Source organism: Drosophila virilis, chromosome 3 (genome assembly GCF_030788295.1).
Source record: "Drosophila virilis strain 15010-1051.87 chromosome 3, Dvir_AGI_RSII-ME, whole genome shotgun sequence".
Lineage (NCBI taxonomy): Eukaryota > Metazoa > Arthropoda > Insecta > Diptera > Drosophilidae > Drosophila > Drosophila virilis.
The window spans coordinates 3,529,599-3,557,561 of NC_091545.1; the positions used below are offsets into that span (position 1 = coordinate 3,529,599).

Genomic DNA, 27,963 nt, shown 5'->3' on the forward strand with positions numbered 1-27,963 from the left:
GCAGGCATCAAATGTTGCCTTGGCCTGGCCGCACACATAAATTGCTTTTGACATGCTCCGTTTGCTTTTATGGCGAACATTGTCTTGGCCTGACATTCAGCACATTCTGTTGCAGCAGCCCCTCTACGCCCCCCAGCGCCCAACTATGCCCCTGCTATTGTCTAATTAGCGCGGGGCAGGGGCACGGGGCCACAAACTCCGCAAGATGCTAACTTTGACCCTGCCTTCCGCTCGCAACGCCCAAATAGAAATGTTCAAATGTCGAAATGTTGCACGGGCGAGTTTTCAACGCAACGCGTTGCAGCAACGCCTGCTCTAACCCCCTCTACCTCTAGCTGCCGTAAACAACGTTCTGTGTTGCGTTCAGGTTAAATGCGCGCGAATTGTTTTTGGCCAGAAAACTTTGCCATTTAACTTTAACTTTTGTGTAACGAAAACTCGAGCAGACTGCCAAATATTTAAGAGCAAATATATTTGTAATACTCAGTCTGTTCAGGGTGCATTAGTTTTTGCATAACGCAATTTAGTTTTAGATCTTTTTCAGTAAGTCTCTTGATATTTTGATAAAAGCCTGCTTATAGCCACGTACCTTCAGCTGTCGTATTCCAAACACCAAAACTATTTGAATTAAACAAAGAAAACCGTCAAAGATTTGTAAACAATTGTCTTCAGCTTACAGTTTGAACATTGAAGCTGCACAGAAACAATTCTTATTGCTTGACCTTCGAGGTTTCAATTGGTATCCACGAGTGCGATTGTCGTCATGCTACAATAGACTTCGGCTAATTAATCTACCTGCCTCACTCAATCGTTTAACTATGCTTGGTGCAATATATATTCATGCGTTCATTACGTATGAAATCGACTCTTCTTGGCTTGACTGGACAATTAAACTTCTCCATTCCAACTAGACTAATACGTAATTACGTTTAAATCTTTATTGCTGCAATATTTTCCAACTAACTATGCTTTGCATGAATCCTAAAGGGCACTCAATGATGCCTATAACAGGCATTGAAGATTACTCTGATCGAAGTATGCTCTACCTCTTTTAAAGTCAACTATTCCCAACTAGTAGATGGTCTTAACATATTGTCGTACTTTTGTATGCTGGCCTTTAACTGCAACAAGAGTTTGAAAGTCATTGGGCTAACAGTTTTGCATTAATCAATCCAATTAATAAAGGATCTTTCGTCTGAGCAGAGTATTTCACATTCGTTGACTGCCAACTGCAACGTTTCAACTTGTTTTCTTTTGCTCTCTTTTTTTTCCCCCACATTTCTTATTGCTTATTTTTTTTTGTTTTTTGCTGATGCGGCTCTTTTAAAGTTGTGCATTCAGCAGTAATGAATAAATGTGTTCGGCTCCTGTGAGTGTGTCCTGGCAGTTGCCTTTTGCAGCCTGTCAACTGGTTTGCTATTCCTAAAACGCAGCTAACGAGCAAATTTTTGTCAGCTTGGCCAACCTTCCCTTTGCCTGTGTTGTTCCTAAGAAATTAGCAACATTTTATGCTAACCTTTTTATGCAAATTACCATTTTCTGCCTCTTTCTCGCTCTCTCTCTCCCTTTCTCCCTGTGAAGTGCTGCGAGTAAACGACACATTTGCGGTTTACTGAGCAAACACGTGAATGCTGTGGCCTAAGCAAACGCAGGAACTGCTCACAGTCCAGGAGGGCGAAAGGGGTTTGGGGGAGGAGGAGAAGATGAAGCCTGTGGCATGTGAGTTGAGAATGTGAATACTTTGTCTAATTTCTAATCAGCCTATTTGTTTAGGAGGAGCCCAACACAAATGAGCTGAAGTTGTTTTTTCCATTTTTTTGTGGCTTAACGTTTAATTAGAGTGCACGAAATGATAAAGCTCTTTCTAAATTCTTTTTCTGCAGATCCTGCAGCTTTAACCAGGACATATAAATATATGCATATATACCTAACCTTACCTAAAATACATTCTCCTACAATGAACCGTAGAAAATGTTGCTATTGAACATTTTTATGCTAGCAACATATTTCCTAATAAAATTGTGTGCTTTGTTGTTGCCTTGAGATTTTTCCCATTTCCAAGTCTCAGTTATTTTTGATCTTTCGCTTAGTTTGTTGCTGTCACATTTCACTAATTTCATGGACATTTAATTTGAACACAAATAAATTTCTTTTTAAGGCATTTTTTGGTTTATTTGCGTTTTGGCAGCTGCGATTGCAACTGTGCTCTGTCGCCATACCCTGTGAAGCGAAATTATTAGGGCATATCGATGCATTCTTTAATAATTGATTGTTCTAATGCCCTCAAATTATAAGAAGCTTCCAATTATCTTTCGATATCTATCGTTTTTGAAAAGAAGCTGTCGATAATTGTGAATAAAAACAATCTGCATATCTTATTTATAATACCCTTTAAAATTAGAAATGAAAGTATTTGTAGTTTTAAATGGATTAAGCTTTTGTTTTTTCACTGGCAAAATGCTCCCCTCGCCTTATCTCAATTACAGGTCATCGCCAAGTCGTTCATTGCAACTTTTTGCGCACATTTTTCCTTCAGCTTTTGAGTAAATATAGAAATTTGCATGAAGCCAAAAACCCAAAACGAGCTGCCAGCAAACTTTGCCCAGCCTCGGCTGACCAACAATTTATTACAATTACGTCAAAATTCATTTGCAAGCGGCGAAATGTTGGGTGTTGGATGGGAGGGGATGAGGGACCTGCTACAGCAGTAGGTCATAAATTGGTAGCTGCAATGCGGCTGATAAAGCCAAGCAGCCTGAAAAAGCCCGAGCTGCAGTCAGAAAAATTGAGTTAGAGATTCCGAATTGCAGCTGGAACAGAGGAAAACTTGCTCAATTGAAAAGCCCACAGATTTTTGGTCAGCAAGGGTGAAACTGAGATGGCGGCGGGATGAGTTGGGGGGCGCTGGAGTTTGCTTTCTGGGTCAAAATGCAATTGGGTCAAAGGCGGCGCGTTTAAGAGGGGGCAGGAGTAGGATCTGGGAATAGCTGAATAAATCACAGCGAAAGTTGCCTGGCGGAAAGTGAAAATGCTTTAAATATGATTAGCGATAAGTGAGAGAAAGGGAGAGAGATAGCAAGAGAACGAGAGAGAGAGAGAGAGAGAGGGAGAGAGAGAGGGAGAGAGAGAGGGAGAGAGGTAGAACCCGCCCGCAATAAACACTCGCAAATTGACTTGTTTATGCGTCGCATTCGCAAAGACGTGTCTAAGCCAATTCGATTATTTAGTGATTTTCATACGAGACGCCAGCTGTGCTAAATAGGGTGGAGAGCGAGGGAAGGAGAGGGAGGAGGGGGGTGTGCTGTATCGTCCAGTCTGTTTAGCGCTAGATGCCAACACAAGCAGGCGTATAATAAAACAAGATTTATTTAGTTGCCCGGCATTAACTGTTGCCCTTTGTAAGCAGCTCAGCTCGGCAAAGTGTGTACAAGTGTGTGTGTGTGTGTGTGTGTGTGTGCGAGTGCGAGTGTGTGTGTGTGTTTGGCCAGCCCCAAGCTGGCGAGACCAGTCGACCACACACACGCACACATAAAAACTTGAATGAGTTTTCTTTTCATTAAAAGCGGATTTACGCACAGGAAGCGAAGTGTGAAGAAAAAGTGGAAAAAGCAAGAGAGAGAGAGAGAGAGAGAGAAAGGGAGAGCGCCACAGAAAGCTAGGGAAAGCGACAGGACGAAGCGCTGGTAGCTTATTGTACAATAAACACGCACACACACACACACACACACACACGCGCGCACACACACACATACAAAGCAACATCAGAAATCTGCTTTGCTGAATCAGCTTGTAAAAATGGTCTTTGCTTTTCTTTTCGCCTTTAACTCGCACTTTGTGCCAAACGTTGCGCTAACGAGTGTCACATGTGCGAGTGTGTGTGTGTGTTAGAGTGTGTGTGTGTTAAAGTGTGTGTGTGTTAGAGTGTGTGTGTTTGTGTGTGTGAGACCTACTGGTCAATGTTGTCCCAGACAAGGAATGTCAACAAAAGATAAGCCATTCATTTTATTCATTCATTGGCTTCTCTCTCTATCTCTCTCTCTCTCTTTCTCTCTCACACACATATCGCACCCTCTCCCACGATCTCTGCTGTCTGTTTCTGGACAAAGTCTCTAGTTAACTATTCCGTAATTTAAGTCCTGTTTGCTGTCACTTGAGACGAAAATAATCGACTTTGTTGCGCTGATGCCTTTGGACTTTCCCATAACTCCAAACCATCCCCCACATCCGCTACTTCCCTACCCCTCTACCCGCGATTCAAACAAAAATGGCTATCAAAGCGCGTCTCAAATTTCATTGGCAATAACAGCGGCAACAAAAAAAGTTGTAGTCGTCTTTTAGGGGCAGCTAATGAAATCTCTCGCATTTAATTTTGAGGTAGTGTGTGCGTGTGTGGGTGTGTGTGTGTGTGTGTGTGTGTGTGTGTGTGTGTGTGTGTGTGTGTGCGATCGTCAGCAACCGGGCCATAAATGGGAATACCTTTATGCGCTAATTATGCCACAAACTCTAGTTCCTGACATACCCTCTCTCTCTCTTATTATATAATGGGGTATATTAGTTTAGCCGAAATTGAACAATTCGCGTGCCACGCCCACCGAGCAGAGCCCAACTAGCGCGAACTGCTTGAAGATAAGATAACTCCGTTCTCACTGAAGGTAGAGCATAGCCCAGTCGGTTGTTGGCATATTTGTTAGCAATTGGCAAGTCAAGAAGCTGCTGCGACTGCATCAGGAAAGCTCGTGTCCTGCTGCTCATGTTGTCCTTTCTTGGAACAGCTTCTCTTGTTGTTGTGCCAACGGCGGCTGCGAATGCATTTTTCAACAGCTGCTGACCGGCGGCCAAATAAAACCAAACTACAAAACCAGACACGCCCAACGCCCACTGCAAAAACACGTAAATGTTGCACATTCCGGCAGCTGGCCATGTGTGTGTGTGTGTGGGTGTATGTGTGTGTGTGTGGTTGTCTTTCCGCCGCCCACTTGCCCTGACTTTTGGGATACTTTGAAGTGCTGTTTGAGTTGCGTATAAATCTAATTTACAGTTACAAGCGACTCGACGCCTCATGAATTTTAAGCAGCTGCTGCCTCACACACACACACACACACACACACACACTCGCAAAGAATTGGGGCGTTGCAACATGCTGGGCGTGGCCATGCGCATTATTTTGTTTGATAAATGCAACACTTAATTGTAATTGTGTTGGGTTCATAGAAAAACCACTTGGCATTTGCCGTGTCCGTGAAGAATCTCCATATAGGAAGGAATCGCCTGCTGCTGGAAAATTTGTTTATTTATTGTCGTTTCTCTCTCTCTCTCAGCGACAATCTGCGCCAGTCAACTGTCAGGTCCTTTGCCTGTGTGCAGGTCCTTTGCCAGTGCCTTTGATATGCAGCTGCTTGTCTGTGTGGGCTTGTGTATTTACAGTTCAACCTCCTGCTGCTGCAAGCTGCACGCCCACACACACTCACATACACACACACACACACACATGGCCATATCCTGCCGTAGATTCTGTGGGCAATGTCCTGGGCATCGATTGCGATAAGTTTTCCTTTTGATACCACGTGTCCATTCGAAATGCGCAAAACAAGCGTATATTGCCGCAAAATGCAATTGTCTGTCTAGGTAGCTAATCTTCTTTTTTTCTATCGATAAATATCGATTTAAGCATTCAATTTGTAGGCATATGGCGAAGAATTTGAAAGCTGAGCAGAAGAAATTTGGTATGCAAGTTCTTATTCAACACAGATCGGGAATATTTCATATGATGTCTTCCGGCGGAAGCTTTTTATGAATTGAGTTAGATGTGGTTCGGGTTTATCTTCTTTTATTATCGATAAATGTCGATAAATATCGAATTTCAATTCGATTTGCAGACATATTCTGGAAATACAATTAGAATAGAAGAAAAAACTAAGTGCGAGTGTTGCAGGGTATCGCCCAGTTGGGCGCACTCGCCTGGCAAACATGCCTTTTATTTGTATATTTTTCTTTCTTTTTTTTTGTGTTTTGCCCACATTTTTCGCGTTTATTTATTGCACATGTTTTTATTGAATTCTTTGTGCGGCTCTGCCGACAGATGTGATATAAATATTTATGCTCCGGACGTAGAATATTGCCGGGGTCGAGACCTTTTGCTAGCCGCCCAAACAAACCAATACTCCCCCGCATCCATCCCCCCTCGTATTCCGGCAAATACAACCCTGGACCCTGCTTAACTTATTTTAAATTGATTTCGCTTCCGTTCATTGTGCAGCGCGTGGCAGCATTTGGACTCTGCTTGTATCGGCCATTTATCTATCATATTGCTCCGGGGACTCTTTTGCTGCTTCACGCACACACACACACACAAACACACATACAAATACGCACACAACAATACATTGTTGCTTGTCCGCACTTAAATAATAATCAATTTTCTTAAATTATTAAGTGAAATTCCAGCGAATCGTAGCTAATTGTGGGGCGTTTCTCTGCCTGTGTGTGCGTGTGTGTGTGTGGGGGCGAGGGGGAGGCGTGGCAAGGGCAAGTTATTATTATAGCCAACAGCTTACAGTGTCGCACAAAAGTTTTCTCATTTCACTTTGACTCGTTTTTATTTATGTTTTCACATCTTTTGGCGTCGCACTTTTTATCCGTCGCAACTTTAATTGTGTCTTCCGCCAACGGGGGGTTATTACTGAAATTATTGTCATCTTTGGGAATGTGGGAATAAATTGGTAAAACATGAGCATGTCGGAAACATATGGCACATGTCAAAGTAGCTGTTGCCAGTGGCATTTTGTCTGTGGCATAAATCAAGCGCTGGCTCTATGAATAAATTTTACCTGCCTCACTTTAATTGCAAACAGAAAATAAATGTGCAAAAAGATTGTTGTATCAGCAATAAATTTGAATTGCATTTATTATGCATTAACTGGCTCAACAACTACATGAATATGTAACATTTGTGGCATATCTATTTAGTTGCACCGACTATTTGACTGACCGACAAAAAATCAACTCACAGAGGCTGATATCACTTCTTTTATTATCTCATGTGATGGAAAAACCCACGCGCAAGTGTGGAAAATAAGTGGGAATGATCGTAAATATAAACGTGATTTGCTTATTGGGTCCTTAATAGCTTAGACAACAACCAACATGTGGACAGTTTCTGCAAATAGGGGTTCAGCAACTAAAGTTCCAGCGATCAGTAATTCTCAGCCCAAGAGTATGCAGTAATTTTAGAGTATGAAAAGTGTTTCACTTAAGCCACAACTATGATAAATGGCTGAAAAAGTAATATATTCAACAGTTCAATTTGGAACGGGAACAGTCGGCTTATACCCGCTGGCTTTAATAGCTTATGTTAATACTTAAAGCTTTTCAATAGGCCGTATATCAATTATATACAAATCCTAGCATAATTTTCTAAAGGCATTTAAATGTGCTGCGCAAAAGTATGCAGCACATTGAAATGAAATATCAGCCTGTTTAACTCAGACCAGAACCAGTCTTTAAAGCTTGCGCGCCATAAACATGCCAAGTATCTATTTAAGCGGACGCCCCAAAAGTATGCAGCACATGAAATGCGAGCAGCTGCTAATTAGGCGATGCTCGGGTTAGTGCAGGCCGCAACCACTGCTTATATTATCCGAAGCAAATATCTCAATTACAATTTTTATGTTGTTTTTATTTTTTGTGTGCATGCAACACCAAAGTGTGCAGGATATTAAATTCCTCTGGTCTTATTAATTTCACTCTTTGAACAGCGAAAGATAGTTTGCGTGGCATATCTCACAGCATGCAGCGCAAAAGTATGCGCTAATTTCGAATTGCAGAAAGCAACCGCTTTATAGCTCATAAGCTCAGATAACAACCAATTTAAAAGAGATTTTACAAATAAGGGTTCAACAGAGGCAACAACCAGTGTCCAAGCTAGTTTTACGATCAAAAAATGCACATTCGAAAAGTATGCAGCAATTTAAGTACATGAGAAGTATATGGCTTAGACAACAACCATTGTTATGATCTACTTTAAGTGCATTTAAAGCGTTAGCTTAAGAGTATGCAGCCAATTTAATTTACGAACAAATTTGAGCGTAGACAACAACCACTGTTAAATGATCTATTTAATGCGTACGCTCGAAAGCAGGCAACAATTTAAGTGCCAGCATAACACAAACAGCGCGCTGTTAAACGCCCACTGTTAACGCGTTTAGGTGCAACTCAATTTAAAAACTTTTTCCGCGCAAAACACAAAGCGAATAAACAAAAAATATTTATGCAAATGTAATTCGCAATTACAGTTTAATACACAGACACACACAGAGACGCAACAAAAACATAAATTGTTGTTGTTATTTATATCTAAAATGCAGGCGCAGCTCAACTTTTAATGAGTTCGCATTTTCGCATTTTTCCTTTTGTTTTTGTTTTTAACGCAAAAATTTAATTTGCACTCGGGCACAGTTTGTATTTAATAGCCCTTGCTCTGCTGTCAATGTCCTGGCCACGCCCACCCCCGTGACCCCTAGCTACCCGCCTTCCCCTTCCCCCCTTAACCTCGCTCGCTCGCTCGCCAGGATAAACTTTGTGCGCTGTGAATGCGGTTTGGAAATTATTTTGTAATATTACAAGCGATGCGCCCAGCTGGAAATTGTTCAACACACAACATTCCATAACTCACACACACACACACACACACACACACTCTGAGTGTGTGTGTGTGTGTGAGAGTCGCTTCTGTGTGCCATTAGCCACAGAAACGGGCGTTGGCTGGGGGCTTGGGATAGCTGGCAAGTGCCTTCACGCAGGTAATAATCGGATGTAACTAATTGAATAAAGCGACGCACAGGACAACACACACACACACACACACACACGCACACACACACGCATGCACACTCCTGCCTGACAAGGCGGCGCATTAGCCAAATCCGGCGAGTGGCATCCCCAGGCGGATTCGAACCGCCACCCACTTGAATGCAGCCGCGACCTCGCTGCTTGCATGTCCCTTGGGACAGAATGTCCTGTGCGGATGTTGCACAGTCGAGCGCATTCGCCTGCCACAGGATATTGCTTAATGGTCGCAGCTATTTAAATTTTAATTTTAATGCCGTGCGACAAGAGCTCAACTCGCAACTCGCCGCTCGCAACTTTAAGCCGACTGCCATTTCTCAATGCCCAATTTCTCGTTTATTTTCATTAGGCGACAATTTTTCCGTATTTATTTTCAACGTAATCCTGTACACTTTTGGCATATCACGTAGGGCACATCACAAAGCCGAGCCAAAAGGAAAAGGCAAATAAACATGCGGCCTTCTACCTGTGCTCCCCCGGCTCTCTAAGCTACGTCTTTAACCTGCGTCGTCTAATTGCAATTGAGTTTCCCTCTCTCTCTCTCTCTCTCTTCCTTTCTCTCACTCTCAATGTTCATTTTGGGTATTTTGAGTTTCGTGCATGATTAATGGCAACGCATGTGTTTCACTTACAACAACACAAATTGTTGTTATTTATTTGCCATATCATATAAAGAATGTCGAGCTGCAAAAGCCGCAGTTAATGCCCTCACAGATTTATTTGTTGTTTGACATTTGTTGGTTAATTGTTAACTTGAATGATTGGCCAAGATTTTCAGCTAGGCCGCAGACGAACTTTAAGCAGATTTCCATGGTGACTGGGCAACAGGAAGTTTTAGGGTAAGAAATACACAAACTAATTGCTAGGGAAATCACAATAAGACTGACTTAAATTGAAAGAGACAGAGAGAGAGAGAGAGAGGGAATGGGAAAGAGACTCGAAGATAGCGAAAGAACTGGAGCACGGCGGAGCAAAGAGAGCGAGAGCGTAATATTGTGTGTGCTGAGCTTTAAGCTGATATTAAAGATTGAAAGCTTTCTTTTGATTCCAAAGCTGCACATTTAATCTAATCTTCAACTAAATTATAAATTAATAAGACTTTAAAGACATTTTCGCTGCTGTATACATTTCTTTAATGTGCTTTTAATGTTAAAAATTTCAATGGCTTTTCTGCCGCTTAAACAAATGGTCCATTTCAATACATTCTCTGTGAACTTTGAGAATTGAAGCTTTTTTGAGTCTTCATTAATTGAAGCTGATTAAAAGCTCTCCTAGCCTAACATTATAAAGTTAAAGCAACGTTTCATTTTAAAGCTCTCTAAAAGCTTAGCAACCACTTGCAGCTGATGTTATTGAAGCACATTAAAAGCTTCCGTGGCTGGCATAGCTTTCTGTAAGCTCGATAACTCTTAGCTGCCACTTTCAGTTGGTGTCATTGGAGCACAAGCAGCGCCGCCTTGGGCCTATTTAAATGTAAATGTGGACAAAATCAAATCAAGTTCAACTAAGTAGAACATCGGGCGCCAAGGCACAAATTGATGCTACAGCTTTACGGCTCAATAGACCGTCTAATTATCTACGGCCAGGCAAATGCTCGGCCATCAACTGATGGATACGCCAGGCTAGTTAATCTGGCCGCACAACCAAAAATGAATAACCGAATTTAACGCTTGATTTGCCAGCCGAAAAGTGAACTCTGCTCGTCTCGTATGCCGTTTGCTGTTTACTTAAAAATTGCCAAATATTTTTTGCTGCTCTCTTGATATTTTCATATTTTTAAATATTTTTATTATTTGTTTTCGGTTTTTTTTTTGTTTTTCGCCGCAGCTGCATGAAATATGCAAGAGCTGAGCCTGAGCGGCAGCTTGCAACAAAACTGTCAACTGGCAACATTTCAAACTCCCCGCCCCCCACATGCCACCTGCCCCCTGCCGCTTGCCGCGTGTTGCACGCTTATCGCAGCAACACATTGTTTTTGTCAGTTTGGTTCGTTTGGTTTTCTCTTTGCGCGTTGACAATTTTTTAATGAAGCTTCATTTCAATTTTTGCACTTTGCCGGCAAAAAGTGTCAAATTAAAATAATCAGAACATGACAGCTACCGGCAGGCGTGGCCACGCCCCCCTAACCCCCTTCTCCCACAGGAACAGCTTCAACTCCTGCCACAAAACCCACGCTAAAAGCATCAGAGAAAAGGAAAAAAAAAAGATGAAGAAGTTTTACTTAAAGTTCGTTTCATTAGCGCGAATTTCGGCGCATTTCGCACAACTTATTTTCATGCGCTTCATTAAAGCGACAAATCCGATTAGGCCGCAGCACAAAGCATACCAAAAGTCCAGCTACCCTGCCCCTCTGCTAATGCCAGCAAGGGTAGCTGCGACTAAAATAAATTGAAAATGAAATCGAATGTGAACCGCGACATGAACATTAGGCGGCCAGCGACTAAGCATTCAGTGTCAACCTTCAAAACTTGTTCTCAGCTTATGAACTCAGCGAAGAAGAAGAAGAGGTGGAAGAAGCAAGGGCAGAAATGAAATATTGGCAAATAGAGACAGCAGAGCGCATTTTGTGTGTACCCTACTCAAGGCGAAATACAAAACAAAAGAGGGTTTACTCTCAACTCCCACACCTCCTCTCCCTCTCTCTCTCTCTCTCTGCTTCTCTCTCTCTCTCTCTCATTTTGGATTGCAGCCGAAATTTGAGATTTATGAATTCTTAGAATGATTTTCGACAAAAATTTTAGAAATTAAATTTAAATCTATATTCATTTTTTTTTGCTGGCAGCTTGAAAATTAACATTTCGAATGACGAAAATGAAGAGCGAAAGGAGGGCGTAGATATGTGGCTGAGAAAAAGGGGGTAGCAGGGGAAGAGTTTAATTAAGAGTCAGTCAGACAAGTTGTCTCAGCTACTGAAGAGTATTTCTAGGGATTAAAGGACACGCACGTGTGTTTGCAGCTACAAAGCATTAGATGGGGCTTCTTTGGATAAAATGTCGATCTGGGCAGAACTATAAGTTATGTATATGAGTAGGTCTAGATCTTGAGTTCGGATAGTTACGATAGACGGATCTTTTCAATTCAGAACTTATGCTTGATACTCTGCAATAGATACTGATAGATAGATACTAAAGATAAACTATTAATAGGGTATATTTAGATATAAGATAAACTAGAAATATACCCTGTATGCACTAGGTAACTGGCAAGTATCTACGGCGCACGCAAATGTTTCTAGCTAGATAAAAGCTAAAATATAGCAAGCTGAGTTCTTCTGACATATAAGGTTAAGAGTATATTATGTTTGACATTCTCTAGAAAAATGCCTTCATTCACGCGCTAAGCCATATAGCTGCTTTTTGATATATCCCATACATATATATATATATATATGTATATGGAACAACTCTTGAAGTTTTCAGCTCTTTATTTCTCGCACAAGTATCGCGTTTGGCTTCAACTTTTTGTTGCGGCTGCTCTTGCTGCCTTTGCGGCATGGTTAGCCGCAAGCCGGGCAAAGCCGCAACCCCTGCAGCTGGCACAAGCGTTGCTTAAGCTCAGTTTTGGCTATGCAACAGCACGCAACAGCCCGCACCGCTGCCCCACCCACAGACACAGCCTTAACTATGACTATAAAGTCGAAGATAAACAAATGTTGCATGCATCATGTTTGGTTATTTAATACATTGCATTGACTGCAGCCGCTCGCCTGGCTGCCCGGCTGCCTGGCTGCCTAGCTGCCTTGTTGCAAACACCTGGCAAGTGGCGTTAGTTGAAGGCGGCGCCAAAATGTGGCAACTGTTGCACACCCCCGCTTGCCAGCCAGCCACAATTGTTCGAGTGGCCCTACAAATTGCTTCCTCATTGGCCACCAATTAAAAGTAATGAAAAGTTGTGCGGGGCCCACAAAAAGTTGCCTTGCCCCAAGCCCCACTCGCCACACACCACTCGCCACTCGCCACTTGCCACTCACATGTGCCACCGGCTGTGGCAATGTTGGATTTGTCGGATGCGGTCCTGCATTCAAGTCCAACAACGGTAATTATGCAAATTGCAAATGGAGCGAAAGCAACTCAAACAAAAACAACAACAACAATAACAACAGGAGCAGCAGCGGCAGCAGCAGCAGCAGACGTTGCATCAACTCAGTCAAGGCACTGCCCCCATTTCTATGGCCAATTTCCATGCAACAGTCGTATTCGACCGCAAGTGTTGCCGGTAGGAAATCAAATTAGCGCGCCACGTCGCACAGCCAGCACAATTCCAAGCAGATGGACGCTCGATTGTGGACACCGTGTAGAGTACTCTACACGGACAACGGACATTGGACACTAGACTCGACTCGACTTGACTTCACATAGGTTGCATGCTACTCGTTCATGCCACACGCATGCTATGCTATCCGTACTTGATTATGAGTTGTGAACTGGCCAAAGATCCAAACGAGAAAGAGGCCAAACTGACTGAAAATAAGGTGCCTTTGTCGGCTATAAGCGACTAGAAGATATCCCTTAACTGTGCTAGCATATTAAAAGTGAAGGTTATGTTGTGGGGAAAGAGCAGATATCCGACTAGCAGATATTCTTGCTGTTAGTTACTCTCTGGCCTCTGTTGCAAGCTTTCGAAAACTCAATTCATAATAATGTATACAGATATTATACTAAAAATTGAGGTCGCATTGTGGGGGATAGCGTGAGAGAAGATATCCCAAAGCGGCACATGTTTGGTAGGCAGAATATCGATATTAATCGAACAAGAACGTTCGAAACGTGAATCGATACATATCGATTAGCTGTACCGATAAATTTATGTATCGAGTGCGTGCTAAATCCTAACTTGTCAAGAAAATAAGCTGCAAAATGAGATCCATAGCCTAAACTGAAAATCGATATATGTATATCGATTTCTGGGAACCTTGAAGAGTTATCGAATATTTCATATAAGCCTTAGCAAAATAATAATTCCGAGTCTTGCAATCTCAGAGATCGAAGCATTCTACAGACAGACAAATCGGCCTACGATGCTGTTGAAGAATATATTTTTATGCGTTTGCACCTCTTTGGTGTACCCTATTTTTACCATTTGCCCACAAGCATCGACAGGGTATTAAAAACCGAGCTTGAGTAAGTTTTTGCTATTCGCCACAAATCGATTGGTAGTCCAAAAGGGGGCTATGTTAGATGCAGGGGCGACGGGTTGCTGCAACGTGTGACTAATTGACATTGACGACTTTTTGCCATTTGGGCCGCTCAGCCACAATTCGTATTGGCCATTCGCATTCCCAACATCTTTTGGGCCATAAACTTGAACTCGTTTCAGCTGCAACTGCGACTGTGGTGCAATAAACTGTGCTGAGCCACTGCGACTGCGGCAGCTAGGCTAAGTTTTATGAGCCGCTGCCTCGGTTGCTGCCTCGGTTGCTGCCTCAGTTGCTGCCACAGCCTGCGGCCATGTTAAATAGCGGAAATGGACTTGGACTCAAAAAAGCATTAGAATTGGTGCCGGCAGCTGTGGGCAGCGTTTGCCTATTGAGGTGTTGAAAACGGTCAGAACTTATTCGCCTCTCTTCCCGCTATGCTTTTAGCTGACCCCTAGCCCCTCATTTTTTCACTGCTCTCTGTGCGGTCTCTGACAGCCAAGCTAATTGCAAAGAGCCATAAAAATGCGCGACATGTTTGACTTTTTGGGCATGGCCATATGCTTACACGTAGACAGAGGGACAAGAAGAGGGCGAGAGAGAGAAGAAGAGAGAATGAGAGAAGGAGGCGGAAGAGAGAGCAAGTCAGAGAATGAAAGGGAAAAATAGAGAAGGAGGAAGGGAGATAGAAAGGGAGAGGGAGATAGAGATAGAGAGAAACAGAGTAAAAGATAGATAAAGATAGATAAAGAGAAAAACAAACACAGGTAGACCAAGCAAGAGAGAGAGAGAGAGGGGGAGAGAGGGGGAGAACGATTTTGATATGATTTCAGGTTTATTGCAAAATAAATAATTAAACAAGAGTCGGGAAATACCTGATTGGGAAGGCTCGTGAGCTCAGCGCGAAATTAGAGTATCGCTACTTATCGATTTCGTGCCCACGAGCTATCGATTATTCGGAGTTTAGTAACTATAATATAAAAGCAGAGCTATGATCCATTTTCTGTGTTTGGAAAGATATGCGGACAGATCGACTCGATCGTTAAAGCTGAGCAAGAATATATGCCTACTTGTAATTGTTACATAATTCTACACAAAACCAATATGCCCTTTTTAAGCAATTTGTAATCAATTTTTGAGGGTATATAAATATTGGGATAGCTAAGAGAGACTTTCGCCAAGGCCAGCTGTTGCTCAGTGGAGCTTTAGCCTTATCTCTGGCCAAGCATTATCCCTAGCTTTACCCTCGCACCCTCTCGATTTGCCCACCCCGCTTAGCCCCTCTGCCGCCATCGTGTTTTTGGCACACTTGTTGCGCCCGTCCAAGTTAAATTCTAACGTCTGACAAGACTTGGCAGCAATACCCGCTTGTGTCTTCTTCCCTTCACATGTTCACAAATTCTAGCGTATGACAAACTTTTGTTCACTTCACCCTCACCCCTCGCCCACCACCCTCCTTCTCTTCACTTCACTCTGTCTCAAGTATCAGTCGCTTAATTGGCATCAAATCGCTTGCATATTTCAAACAACAAAACGAAAGAGAGAAAAAAAAAAACGAGACAAAAAGAACGCAAAGCAACAGCAGCCAAAGACACATCAATACAATGGGCCAATTCTCTAGATATTCCGCCTCTCTTCCCTGCTGCTCCTTTTCTCTTCTGCTTTGTCATACACCCCTCGCCCCTTGCCGCTGGCCGTTCGATTGCTTGGCGAATTTTTCAAAGTCCAATGCGCGTTAACAAAAATCCTTTTGAACATGTCTGTGCTCCTAATCAAAATTCCAAAAGTCATGAGTTCGGCGCAAGGCAACCCGCTCTGCTCTCTGCCCTTATACCCCCCCTTGTATTTCCCCTCTTACCCTGCAGCTTAATGACTACTGCATGAAATTCTTAAGCCAAGTTTTTGGCTCACAAACAACGCGCCGACTCTACCACAAGGGGATAAAAAAAGGCTGGAGGAAAAATAAAACCAGGAGACGAAATGGATTTCTTTAATTTATAATTTATTGATCTTACCGCAGTATCGCAACTGTTTCCCTTCTTGTTGTTCTTGTTGTTGTTGTTGTTGTTGTTGTTGTGCACAACACAATTGCTCATTAGCTGTGCATGCATTAATCAAAGTGCCAGCCGTCCTGGCTGGCTGGCATGTTGCATGCCACTCGCGCGACTGCCTCAAGGTCGACTGTGGCCCCCAATTAACGCCCACGCCCGCCAAATATAGCTTGGAATTTATTATTATCAAATCAAACAGCTAATTAACAACACATTTGATAAGCAGCCGAGATTTGGCAACGGAAGTAGCTAAACTTTTGTTATGCCACACCTCTAACAGGCGCAGCCGAAAAGGAGGTTAAAGTGCTCTAGTTAAGAGAAGTCGACTAGGAGTTACTCTTTAACCAGCTCAGAGTTGTAGTAATATGCATTCGTACTTCTCTGACCTTGGTCTCATTATGAGAAAGGAATTCTTAGAGCTAACATAAGTCTTTATTATTCGATTGTTATGAAAACTCTTGATGCCTAAAGATGGTAATAAAATGTGTGCATATGCCTAAAACAAAGGGAATACTTCTAACAATGTAAAAGTAGGATTAGCGAGGGGAAAATATTGTGCATAAATTAAATATTTGTCCTGTATATATTATTATTGAGCCTGTAGTACAAACTTTCGGCATATGCTAATCGATATTTATCGATTTCACACAAGGGATGTCCCACTCATCGAGTTTGTTGTCATAATCTGCAAGATATAATCGATATTTATTGATTTTCAACTTAAAGGCCACTTATCGATCAATGCATGCCAAATAAGAATCTTACGAACTAATAACCCTTAATATTGGCCAAAGTTTAAGTCGAGAATATGGGAGCTTATGGCCATATGCCCTCTTCCTATAGTTGCCTATTACACAAATTTACAGCACCTTTTAAGACGCCTTCTTAGCTTAGCTTGACGACTACAGGGTATTCAAAAAAACCAATTTCGATTTCACATCAAAACCAGCAACGCCCCCAAACAACGCCCCAAAGCAACTACCGACCAAGTGGCCCAGCCGCAGACTCAGCTCCAACTGCAGCTCCAAGTGCAGCCTCATCCTTGGGTCCATTTCACAACTGTTTGTTCGCCTTTTGCTGCGTATCTGCGTAGCTGCAACTGCAACGCAACAAAAAGTGATTAATTTTTGATATTGTTTAAGAGATAAACTGAGCAAGGGCTGGTGAAGCGAGGGGCGAAGGGAAACAGTCGGGACAGCCAAGAGGCAGCGCAAGTTGTAGACCTGTGTCCAGGCGAACCTTTCACATGCCTCTGCAGGTGCCGTGCGTCCGACTGCGCAGCGGCAGGGGCAGGGGAGCAGGAAACGAGGGGCGAGACTGAAACAGGATACGAAGTGGCCGCAGGTCTCGGCCCAGAGAATCGAGAGACTCGCTGGTTCCTCAAGCTGAACTCCTCTCCTCTCGTCTCGTCTCGTCTCGTTTCTCGTCTGTCTGCCAGCTATCAATCAGCTTTTGACATTTTTAACCGGAATTTCTTGAAAATTTATTCGATTTTAAATTAAAAAATAAAAAAAAAAACCAACTAAAACAAAAAAAACGATAGAGAAATGAGCGGAATTCTGATCCTGATTCACTGCGAGAGGGGCGCCTAAACATTGAGTGAAAAGCAATTTCGGGAATTTACATAAAAATCTTTTAACGAGCCGTTCTCCTGTTGTTTATGACGAAACGAAGAAAACAAATCAAATCAAAATAAAATAAAGAGACTTTAAATGGCAATTTAATGAACTCAAAATCCACGAAATGAATAAACAAATCCCCCAACAACAAAAAACGAATCGAACCCGAGCCCGAGTCCAAAAACTCGAAAACCCATCAAAATTCATTTGCGCACTTCGCGGCGCAGCTGTCAGACGGCGAGGAAACTGAAGAGTGAAACATTTTGAAGGCATTCTTAAGCTGCTTAAAACATCAGTTGATTGCGGCTGATTAATCAGAGTGCGAGCATTTAAGCTGGCAATCAAGCAGAGAGCGAGAACGTGAGTGAGACAGAGAGAGAGAGAGAGGGAGAGGGACGACTTGCGTGTTTATTTCGCCCATAAAAGTGTCATTTATCAATTTTGGGCAACGCGAAGAAAAATCTCTCTGTCAGCCACACGCAGGCACCCTACCATCTCTGTCTCCCTCTCTCTCTCGCTCTCTCTTGCTCTCCCTCGCTACCTTTCGCGTAGGCTCTGCTGATAGATTTAGCTTAATTGGCCGCCTTTTTAATGTTGTGACATCAATCAACAGACACTCATTGTCTTAGATTTGTTATTTGATTTCGTTGGGCCGGGTATTCTAAACGTGTGACGCATCGAGGAAAGCTACTACGACAATTTAAGCTATATATACTTCTGATTCTTCAGTTCGTTTTTGTTGGCCAAGGTCAACCCTGAGGCTTTACTATGCGCGCAATATATAAACCTTCTTAGCCTGAAATTTGTTTTACTTTTGATGTCTGCAAGGGTATATAATGCGCGGCCAACTCTAGCCAAGCATTTTCTTTTGCTCTTCTTAATGTTTTTCTCTTTGTTTTTCATTAAGTTTTATGTTGAAATTTAAATAACGCTTTTTCATTTCTGTGCTCTCGACACAAATCGTAGGGCTTTTCTCTTGCTACCTCGGACCCTACTTTAGCATACTTTATTTCTAATTGGAATCGGTTGACCACACGACAAGTGCTATGGGCGAAAAGGGGCGCGGCACTAAGCCTCAACCACAACACCATTAGTCGTGCAAATGGATTACTTTTGCTCTTGGGTCAACAAAGCGCGCACACACATGAAAATAAACTCTGATACAGATACAGCTACAGATACAGATACAGATACAGCTACAGCTATCGATATAGATACAGCTACACAGGCAATGGCATCCCTTTACTGTGCCCACACACTAGCCCCTGCCTCGTATCTAGCCATTTTTCGATTTGTGTCCTAGACAAACGCATCGAATTCGTGTCAATATTTGCATTAATTCAGTTCTCTCAGCTCCACTCACGCATCGAGCATTTGCTGGGCGACAACCAACAGCTGCTGTGCAAGTGTGTGTGTGTGAGTGTGTGTGCGAGTGTGTGTGCGAGTGTGTGTGTGAGTGTGTGTGTTCTGTGTGCGGTCACAGTCACGTTCGAGGCACTTAACAACGCCTATGCCCCCGGACAAGCGCCCGCTTTTGCGGTGCCAAATGACTTTTATTAGTAAACTGACCCTAGAACAAGTTTTGCAGCAAGCGTTAAAAAACCCACAAAAAATATATATATATATGTATGAGTTGGAAAAACAATTTATCATACATTATAGCCCAGCACACAAACAGTGTGCTTAAAAGTTAGGCAAATATTTAAAAAAAACTCGTTGCTGGACTTGAAATACCCAGCTTAAGTAGGATCTATTCTATAAGGATATCTTTCGCGCAATTGAAATCGGGAAAGTCGGCCAAATTTGGTGTGTGATCTCTATATTGGACTTTCTTGTATATTATCCATTTTCAAGTATCTTTGCTAAAATTCATTTGAGTGTGTTTCACGCGTTTCGAGAAATCCATTTCTGCTTGGTGGAAATGGAGATCAAAGATTTGGTGGGTGACGTTTTTTTATGTTGCAAAGATCTATAAGAAATATCATTTGAGACGTGTTTCACATATTCCACGCATATTTACATAAGAACTTAATAAATATGTGTTTCAGCGATTTGGCGAATTTCACACGCCACAGTGGGAAATTGGCGGAAAGCGATTGGATGAAAGTTTATTTTGCTTTGGTATGTGATCTCTCACATGCCTTAGACATATGATTCTTTAGTGCACTTTGCAATTTCCCACATCTTAACTTTTCCTCTTGAGCATGCCATTAATTATATTTTATGCAGGGTATCTTTCCGTTGTGCTTATCCTTCGTCTAGCCCAGCTGCTTGTTTTACTTGTTTCGGCTGCTTTGGCAACTTTTGTCGGTTGGGTCACAACTTTTTACCTTGTTGTGGTCGCTCTGCTGGCCCAGCTCGACCTCAACCCTAACCCCACTTCCCATCGCCTGCCCCCTTCCACGTCGTCTGCGCCCTGTACTTTGAACTCTTGCTACTTTTTTCGTGCATAATTTTTTAAATTTACAATTTTTTGTGTTGTTGTTTTAATTTATTTCAATTAGCAAACGAATTTGTGTTTTGCTGCACGACTGGCACATGGCAATGCCTGTGTAGTCCCCGCCCCCTAACGCCCCCTCGTGCCCCCCTTTGGTATTTGCAACCCCAGACACAAATATCACGCATACGACGCGTTGCTTTTGCTGTGCATTGTCAGTTGTTGTTGTTTCGCTTGATTTTATGGCGCGTGACAATTGTCCACAGCTTCTGCAGCCACCCCTCACACAATCCCCCACCCCAACTGTCCCGCACATTTTATTGTGCTGCAATTGCATTTAAATTTTGCCAACGCATTTTTTAATTAACGTTCCAACTGGCAACGTTTACAACTGGCTTGTGCTGTGCCTTTCTGTTTGCATTGTGTTGTTCGTACCCCATGCCCCATGCCCCATGCCACATGCCACATGCCGCATGCCCCATTCGACTATTTAAAATGCATTGTGCCCATTGGCTTTTGTCATTGGCACACGTAAATCCATTGAAGCATGAACAACGAAATGAAAACCAAATGAAGCCTCAGCCATGGATGAGCACCTAGCTGAGCTCTGGCTCTGGCTCTGGCGCTGGCTCTGTTAGGGGCAGCTATCGAGATATATTTTTGAATATTTCGGGCAGCTGAGCAAAGCATTTTTGAGTGTTCCGACTCTCATGATTCGTTAAACTTTGCTCAACAATTTGTTTGGACAGTGCACGAAATGTGTTTGTATGTGTGCATGCGTGTGTGTGTGTGTGTGTGTGTGTGTGTGCGTGGGCGGCAAAGGATAGGAATGTTTTCTGCATTGTTGGCATAAAAGATTCGTTCACATTGCAAGCACAATTTGATATGCTGCAGGTAACGAGCAGAGTTGGACTAACATCAAAATAGCTGCAAGTGTGGCAAACGCCTGACGACAGCTCGAACGGAATCGAGAAAAACGTAGCCCGCATCGGTAGCCTTTTGTTGTTTGTCCAGGCTCTGTCCAAATATTAAGCTCGGACTCATGACGCAACCAAAAACTCTGGCGGCAGATCAAAAACAACACAATGGCACAAAAAAACAACAAGACACGACAAGACAAGACAAGACACAAGTGAAGATGCGAAGTAAACCAAACGAAGCAAAAGTTGTGTTGTGGAAGTTGAGGATTGAAAATGAAATGAAATGAAATATTTTATGCTCATAACATAATGACACCAACTTCAGAGCCAGAGCCAGAGCCAGAGCCAGAAGCTACCCATAACAAGACAACCAGGCCGGGTGGCTATGGCAAGCCGTATAGCAAGCGCCAAAATGTTATAAAATTGTGTTGTATATGATTATGATGAGGCAGCAAGCGAGGCAGCCCCCCCCCCCAAAAAAAAAAAAAAAATGTGTGAACGAAGCTGCAAGTTTATGAACTACTAAGCAACATCTGCTGCTGCTGGCTGGCTTTAGAATTGATTCAAGTGCTCCGACAAAAACGCGACGCGTCTCATAAAAAAGACATCAATTGTGACTTTGTTTGAAATATGAAAAGTATGTCTGCCAGTGTCTATACGACTAAGGGGATACCCTGCGTAAAATGTTAGCTGCAGAACTAATATAATTCGAACTTGGTTCGTTTTTGATCAGTTCGTGTCAAAGTTGAACCAAAAATTCTGAAAAAAAGCTACAAATAAGTTTATATACAAACTTAGATATATTAAAAATGTTCAGACTTTAGCTTTTAGAATTTGCTCAAATCCAAGAGCATGTCCCAAAAAGACTTTATTTTAATTATTCCTAAGTTTTTTTCAGTTCAAGTTGCTTCTTTGAGCAACTTTTATTGGTTCATGCTAAAAACTATTGAAATTTCGGGTTCGAACCTGCATGTTTCCATGAAACAATAGCTAGATTTAAGGCAAAGATCCAATTAATATAATCGCAAGGTTAAGTTATTAGGTTTAGCAATGCATAGAAGCGGCTTTAGTTTATGTAACCCTTTAGTTTATGTCTTTGGTAAGATGCGTGGCAACAGGGTATAATAATTCCATAAGGCGACTCCGAAAACGATGTCTTGAGTTCATTAACAAATTGATACAACAAAATGCTGTAATTATCGCGTAGAGAAACGAAGGCCAAACAGAAGCAACAGCAGCCGCTGCCGCCGAGTGGCAAGGGGCATAGCAAGCGGAGGAGGAGCAAAAGGCAGGAGCAGAGGCAGGGGCAGGAACAGGGGCAGGGGTTGGGAGTAGCGGCAAGTTCCACATAGCTCGAAGCTATTTTCAGCAGCGTTCAGCAATTAAACACTCGACTCGAACTGAAGCCGAAGCTGAGGCTGAGGCTGAGGCTGAGGCTGAGAATTGTGTGGCTGGAGAGGATTTCGCAGTTGCTTCTGCTGCGGGTTTGAACCTTGTTGTTTGCTGTTTAGCTGTTTGCCATTATGGTTTATAATTATAGGCGCTGGAATGCTGACCAAAGTGGGCGTCAAAAAATGTTCTTTTTTCTCTTTTTGCCCAGTTCTTATTTAGTTACTTTGTGTGTTGGCTCGCAACGCCCACTGTGCGAACAGGCACTTGAGGCCGCTAAAGAGTGGGTTCTATAGATGAGATGCAAACCTTCAGATACCCAGAACCCAGAGCTACCGCATTAAGAAGTAGCTCCAGAGAAATCAAAAAAAAAAAAACAAAAACAGAAATGAAAACGGGCTTTGCGCTCTTCCACAGAAACATGAAATGGCACTCGAGTAGTTGCCCACTGATAAGAAATGGAAAAGACTAAAGAGAGACCTGCAAAACACAATGAAAATGTCATGAAACGGAACGGAACGCAACTCTAAGCCATATAGACGAGCTCTTGACAAAAAAGTCATGTAAATGTTGTACTAAAGCGCAAACAAATTCGTTGGAAAACAATATAAATGCGGCAAGGCTGGCGCTGAAAGGTGTGTGTGTGTGCGTGTCTATGTGTGTGTGTGTGTGTGTGCGTGTGTGGAGCTCAAGTGCGTGCCACAAGCAACAACAAAAACAACAACAACAACAACAACAAGAGCTGCAGCGGCAGCAAAGGCAACGCCTGATTAATTTTAACTGATAAGCGCGTCATTTGCCTTTGTTTGCCTCCGTGATTGTTGTGCGTCTGTGTGTGTGTGTGTGTACATTGTGTGTAGGCTGTTGCGCAGGCGCAAACATTTACCAGGTCATACGCCCCAACACACAGCACACACCACACACCACACACACACACACCTGGCACATTCTTTATCTTTATCGCATGTTTTTCCTCATGTTGTTTGTTTCTCTGTTGATGAAACGTCGCAGCGCAGTTGCCGTCATCAGAGCCACGTTCAAGAAACAATTACAAACATAAAAGCGGCCATCAGCGGACCCATCAGCCATGCCCCCGCACCCGCACCCCAGTCCCCCAGCCACAACCAGGCCAAGTGCCCAGCGATAAGCATCGGGCCAGCAGCGGCTTTTGTCTTTTTATTTTTTTTTGAACACGTCGCGCAAATTTCGGCGTAAATTTGTTGCGGCCGCACGTCCTAATCAAGTTGTAGAGCAGCTAACTAAAACAGTTGCAAGCTGCATTCACAGATTTGACTCGGCTGCGGCACAGGGAAGTTGCAGCTAATCGCTTGCAGCTGCAACAGCCGGAAACGGCAGCAGAGTTGACAACTTTTGAGCAGCCAAAAAGGAAGTTTATTCCAAACAAAATTTCAATTCATATTCATAGACTTACATGAGCTCATCTTTCCTGTATGGACTCATAGTTATAACCAGCTTAACCCCATTGATAATTGAATGCCAAGCCGTACTAGCTTTAACTAGGGAATATTATTTTATTCTCTTTGCTTGGAACCACATATGTATCCAGGCAATAAACAGACTTATTTTGACAGACTTATTTTTAAAGATCTTTGAAGTGATTTATTTAAGCTGGGCCCTCAAAATATCCTATTTAGACATAGACTCAACTATAAACTCAACCGATTTTCATAAAGTTCGGCTTTTTGTTTATGGTTTGGCCTCTAGATAAATTTGGCATCTAAATCTGACAACATTATTTTTGGTCGAAATTCATATAAATTTCCCTCGCCTGTTTTACCCAATTTCAATGTATATTAAATGGCCAGAATTTAGCTATAAAAAAAAAGCTAAATGGGCAACACTGTCAGGCAGCACACACACACACACACAGAGAGATTGCGGGGCAGCTACACATAAACATAATTTAGCTGCAGTTGCCACATAAACTGCAGCAGCAACCTTTAAGTTATGAGCCCAACGCGCAGTCAGCCGCGTTTCATTTTGTAATTATAGACGAGAAAACACCCCCTGCTCCCTCCACCACCCACCTTCTACGGCAAACCTCTGCCATGCCCCCGTGCTGCTCCTGTTAGCTGCACCTGCTGCAGCAGGCAACGCAGCGCCTTGTCGATCGTTCGGCTGCACCACATAAATTCCGCAGAACTTGCAGCGCTTGAATGTAGCTGCTGCTGCGGCTTCTTCCTTCGGCTGCTGTTGCACTAATTTATGGCTTGCTGCTTGAACGATTGACTGACTGACGGACTGACTGACGGACTGACGGACTGACTGACAAGTTATTTGCCTGTGTCTGGGCCATTGGGCTGGCCATGTTTTTGGAATCTGCGCTGTGGCATTTTGCTGGCGTCCAAAATTGGTTGACAACGAGGCACGAAATCGGCGCTGAGGCTGGGCCAACAACGATAAGCATCTTACAGATACTTTTTGGGCACGCATTGACGAGCGTGCATCTACAAGATACTTTTGCGTACGCTGCCTTGCCTTAAAACAGCTTGCGGCGTGCACTCGTGTAATTTGCGCCTGGCTGCCTGCTCTGCATATAAATGAGCTGCAATCGCTCAGATACTACTCTTGTATCTTTCGGTTTGGACAGCCAGCAAATCCTTTAAAACAACTCGGAAAAATTCAATTAAATTTATGATTTTGCATAAATAACTCCCCAGCGTTATATTTATATCTAATGAATGCGTTCGGCTACAGCTCAACCGCAAATTAAATCAATTTCAATGGGCTTAAGTCAAAAGTTGAGTTACTTTTATGTAGGCGGCGCCAGTTTGAAGCCAAGCGTGTGTGTGTGTGTGGCGTGTGTGTGTGTGTGTGTTTGCCACTGGTTTTTTGAGGCTTTTGTGGTTTTAAAATTTTGATGAATGACCCGGAAAATCAAATGCATGCGCCTGAAAAACTCAAGACTCAAATCCAAAGAGCCGAACCCCAAGCTCGAACTCTGGAGTTCATTAAATTCTGGAAAAAATATACATAAAATATGCAAAGGCGTGCCAGGGCCAAGGAGATTATCGAGAAGAGAGCCAACTGACTTTTAATATATGATAATTAATTCATTATCGATGCTGTGACGTGAACAGACAGAGAGACAGACAGGCAGACAGGCAGGCAGCCAGCACAGAGATGGGGCGCAGGACAAGGCTTTCACTTGCAATTAAAACGAACAAGACACAAAAATTGCACAGGCCACAGTCACAGCCACAGCCACAGCCAAGCTAAAGCCGAGGTTGAGGCTAAGCAGGCAGCCTCAACTGGCCAGGTTAAGTCCAGAATCCGGGCACCAGGCAGTAGCATTCATTGATTAAAGCGCGCGCCCGGCTCGACATGGACTAAAAACTGATTATCTGCATATAAGCTAACTAAAAATCACAGGACGCAGAGCGAGCGAAAAAAAAAAACAAAAAAAAATAATTGCCCAGAACTGTTTAACATATCAGAGTGGGAGATAGGACAGGTATGCAAAGAGAGACAGAGAGAGGGAGGCGGAGAGATAGCAAGGGTAACTCCAAGTCGAGTGAGTCTTTTATAAAAATTCAACAACATGTCATTGGCAACGGCGTCGACGTCGTCGTCGTCGTGGCCCAGTGCTGCAGGCACCCTCAATGTCGAAACGTTGCCTCTCCTGGCTGTCTGTCTGCCTGTCTGTGTGTCTGTGCGCCTTCCTGTGCGACTTTGACTGCACAGGACATGGACGTGGACATGTCAATGTCTGTCTGCCTGTCTACTCGCCTGCCCATGGTAACTCTCTGATCCATATCGTTAAAAGTTAACGCTTTAGCGGGCCTTAACATGGCTTTTAGCGTTAATTAACAACGAATTTTTTCGGAATGCAAAATGCAACAACAGCTAACAACGGCAACAAACAACAACAACAAACAACAACGGTCGAACAAGTACACAGAATGTTAAGTGACAATCAGCTGATAAGCCGCAACAACAGCAACGGCAACGGCAACAGCAACTGCTGTAGGCAACAGCAACAGAACACGATAAGCCAAAAAGTTAACTTCGAAATTCAATGAAAGTCGAATATGAATATCATATGCGAGCGCGTTGTAGCAGTGAGAAGCGCAGCGTACGGCGCCAAATGTTAAGCCTAATAGTGCCAAATGGTATCGATTTTGTTGAGGCAATTGTAACTGTAGAAAGCGCAGCGAAAAATAATTGATCACAAGCTTAACAGCGTGCAAAGTGTCAAGGAAGCTTATCAAATTACTTTAACAGTGAGAAGCGCAGCGAAAGGCGCTCACTGCTAAACTTAAGAACTGTTAACGAAGTCAATGGAAGGCAGTAAGAGTGAGAAGAAAAATGAAACACACTTAAAGTCAAAGGATAATAAAAGTCAACAAGTTTACATTAACGGAATGAATAAATGTATGCGGAGAACTGTAAAGGCAAGACAAAGTTCTGTTAATTACACTTAACAGTGCTTTAACAGCTATCGACAAGAATGTAAAAAAACAAGATTGTTTTATGTTATTTGATCAGATTTTATTCAAGCAAACTAAAAATTAACAAAATTGTTTAAACATTTCTTAGACTACAAACTATAAGTTACATTATATTTGATTGTTATATACACACACAGACAGATTGCGACAAATCGGACTGCGCAGTTCCAGTTAACATGCAAATAAACACTAGTACAGACAACTGGATGATGACGCTGGTCCGTGCCGTAACTGCGAACTAAACGCTAGATCAACTTAAACATAGACTAGACCATTAATTTAACTAAGCTAATTAGCTTCAATGGAAGAGTGCATATAACGCTACAAAAGGAAGCACTTGGAAAGTGTTGAATTGTTGCAACAATTGCATAACTTAAGCGATAATAGTTAAAAACTTGGATGATTTTTATTTTTTGTTTCTGTGTTTTTTTTTTTCTTCTGGAAGGCAAGTTCTTGATCATCTTATGAATGTCTAGGAAGCACAACTTTCGAGTTGAATTCTATATAATATGTATATATATATATATATTTACAATAGAACCATTTGTTCACATCAGCTGTTATCGATTATGTGTTATCGTTTATCGTTTATCATATTCGCATACTTAAATATTAAATCACAGTGGTGAGATTTGTTTTTCTTTTTCCGGTTTTTTTTCTTCTCATACGTTTGCCAAAATTGGGTTCAGAACCGCAACGCCTGCAACAGCCAACGGGAGCCTGAAGAGACCCCCGATATATCTAGATATATATATATATAAATTGGAGATCCTACGTTGATTTCTATCTGGGCGGGCAGAAGCTAAAGTAGGGAAAGAGTTGACAGTGCAGCGAATAGAAACGCTTGGGATCGGCCTTCAGATCGAAGCCATCCACCTTGATCACATTCCATTGATTCTTCATGTGCGCATAGCTAAAGGATACCTGATCCTGGAACGTATCCGAGCGTATTAGCTCCATGGGCTCCAAATGCGAATGGAAATTATCGACAACGGTCAGCGGCACCTTCAGCAGATGCTCTGCAGAGATAATCAAAAAATAAACCAGAGAAGCAAAACAGTTAATATTACGCCTCATCGGATTTTGGCCGTGTTCCC

General features: G+C 42.6%; 2 protein-coding genes across 5 annotated transcripts in view; one reads left to right on the plus strand and one right to left on the minus strand.

Annotated features, from left to right (window-relative positions):
• Positions 1–27,963, plus strand: part of LOC26531154 (uncharacterized) — a 151,289-nt gene that overhangs the window by 54,065 nt on the left and 69,261 nt on the right. The gene's annotated exons all lie outside the window — the stretch shown is intronic.
• fng (Fringe glycosyltransferase) overlaps positions 27,229–27,963 on the minus strand; it is a 31,997-nt gene continuing 31,262 nt past the window's right edge. The window contains exon 7 of the mRNA XM_002046256.4: positions 27,229–27,885. Within this exon, the coding sequence (XP_002046292.1) occupies positions 27,650–27,885 (236 nt within the window). The 3' untranslated portion in view covers positions 27,229–27,649. The remainder of the gene's footprint in view (positions 27,886–27,963) is intronic.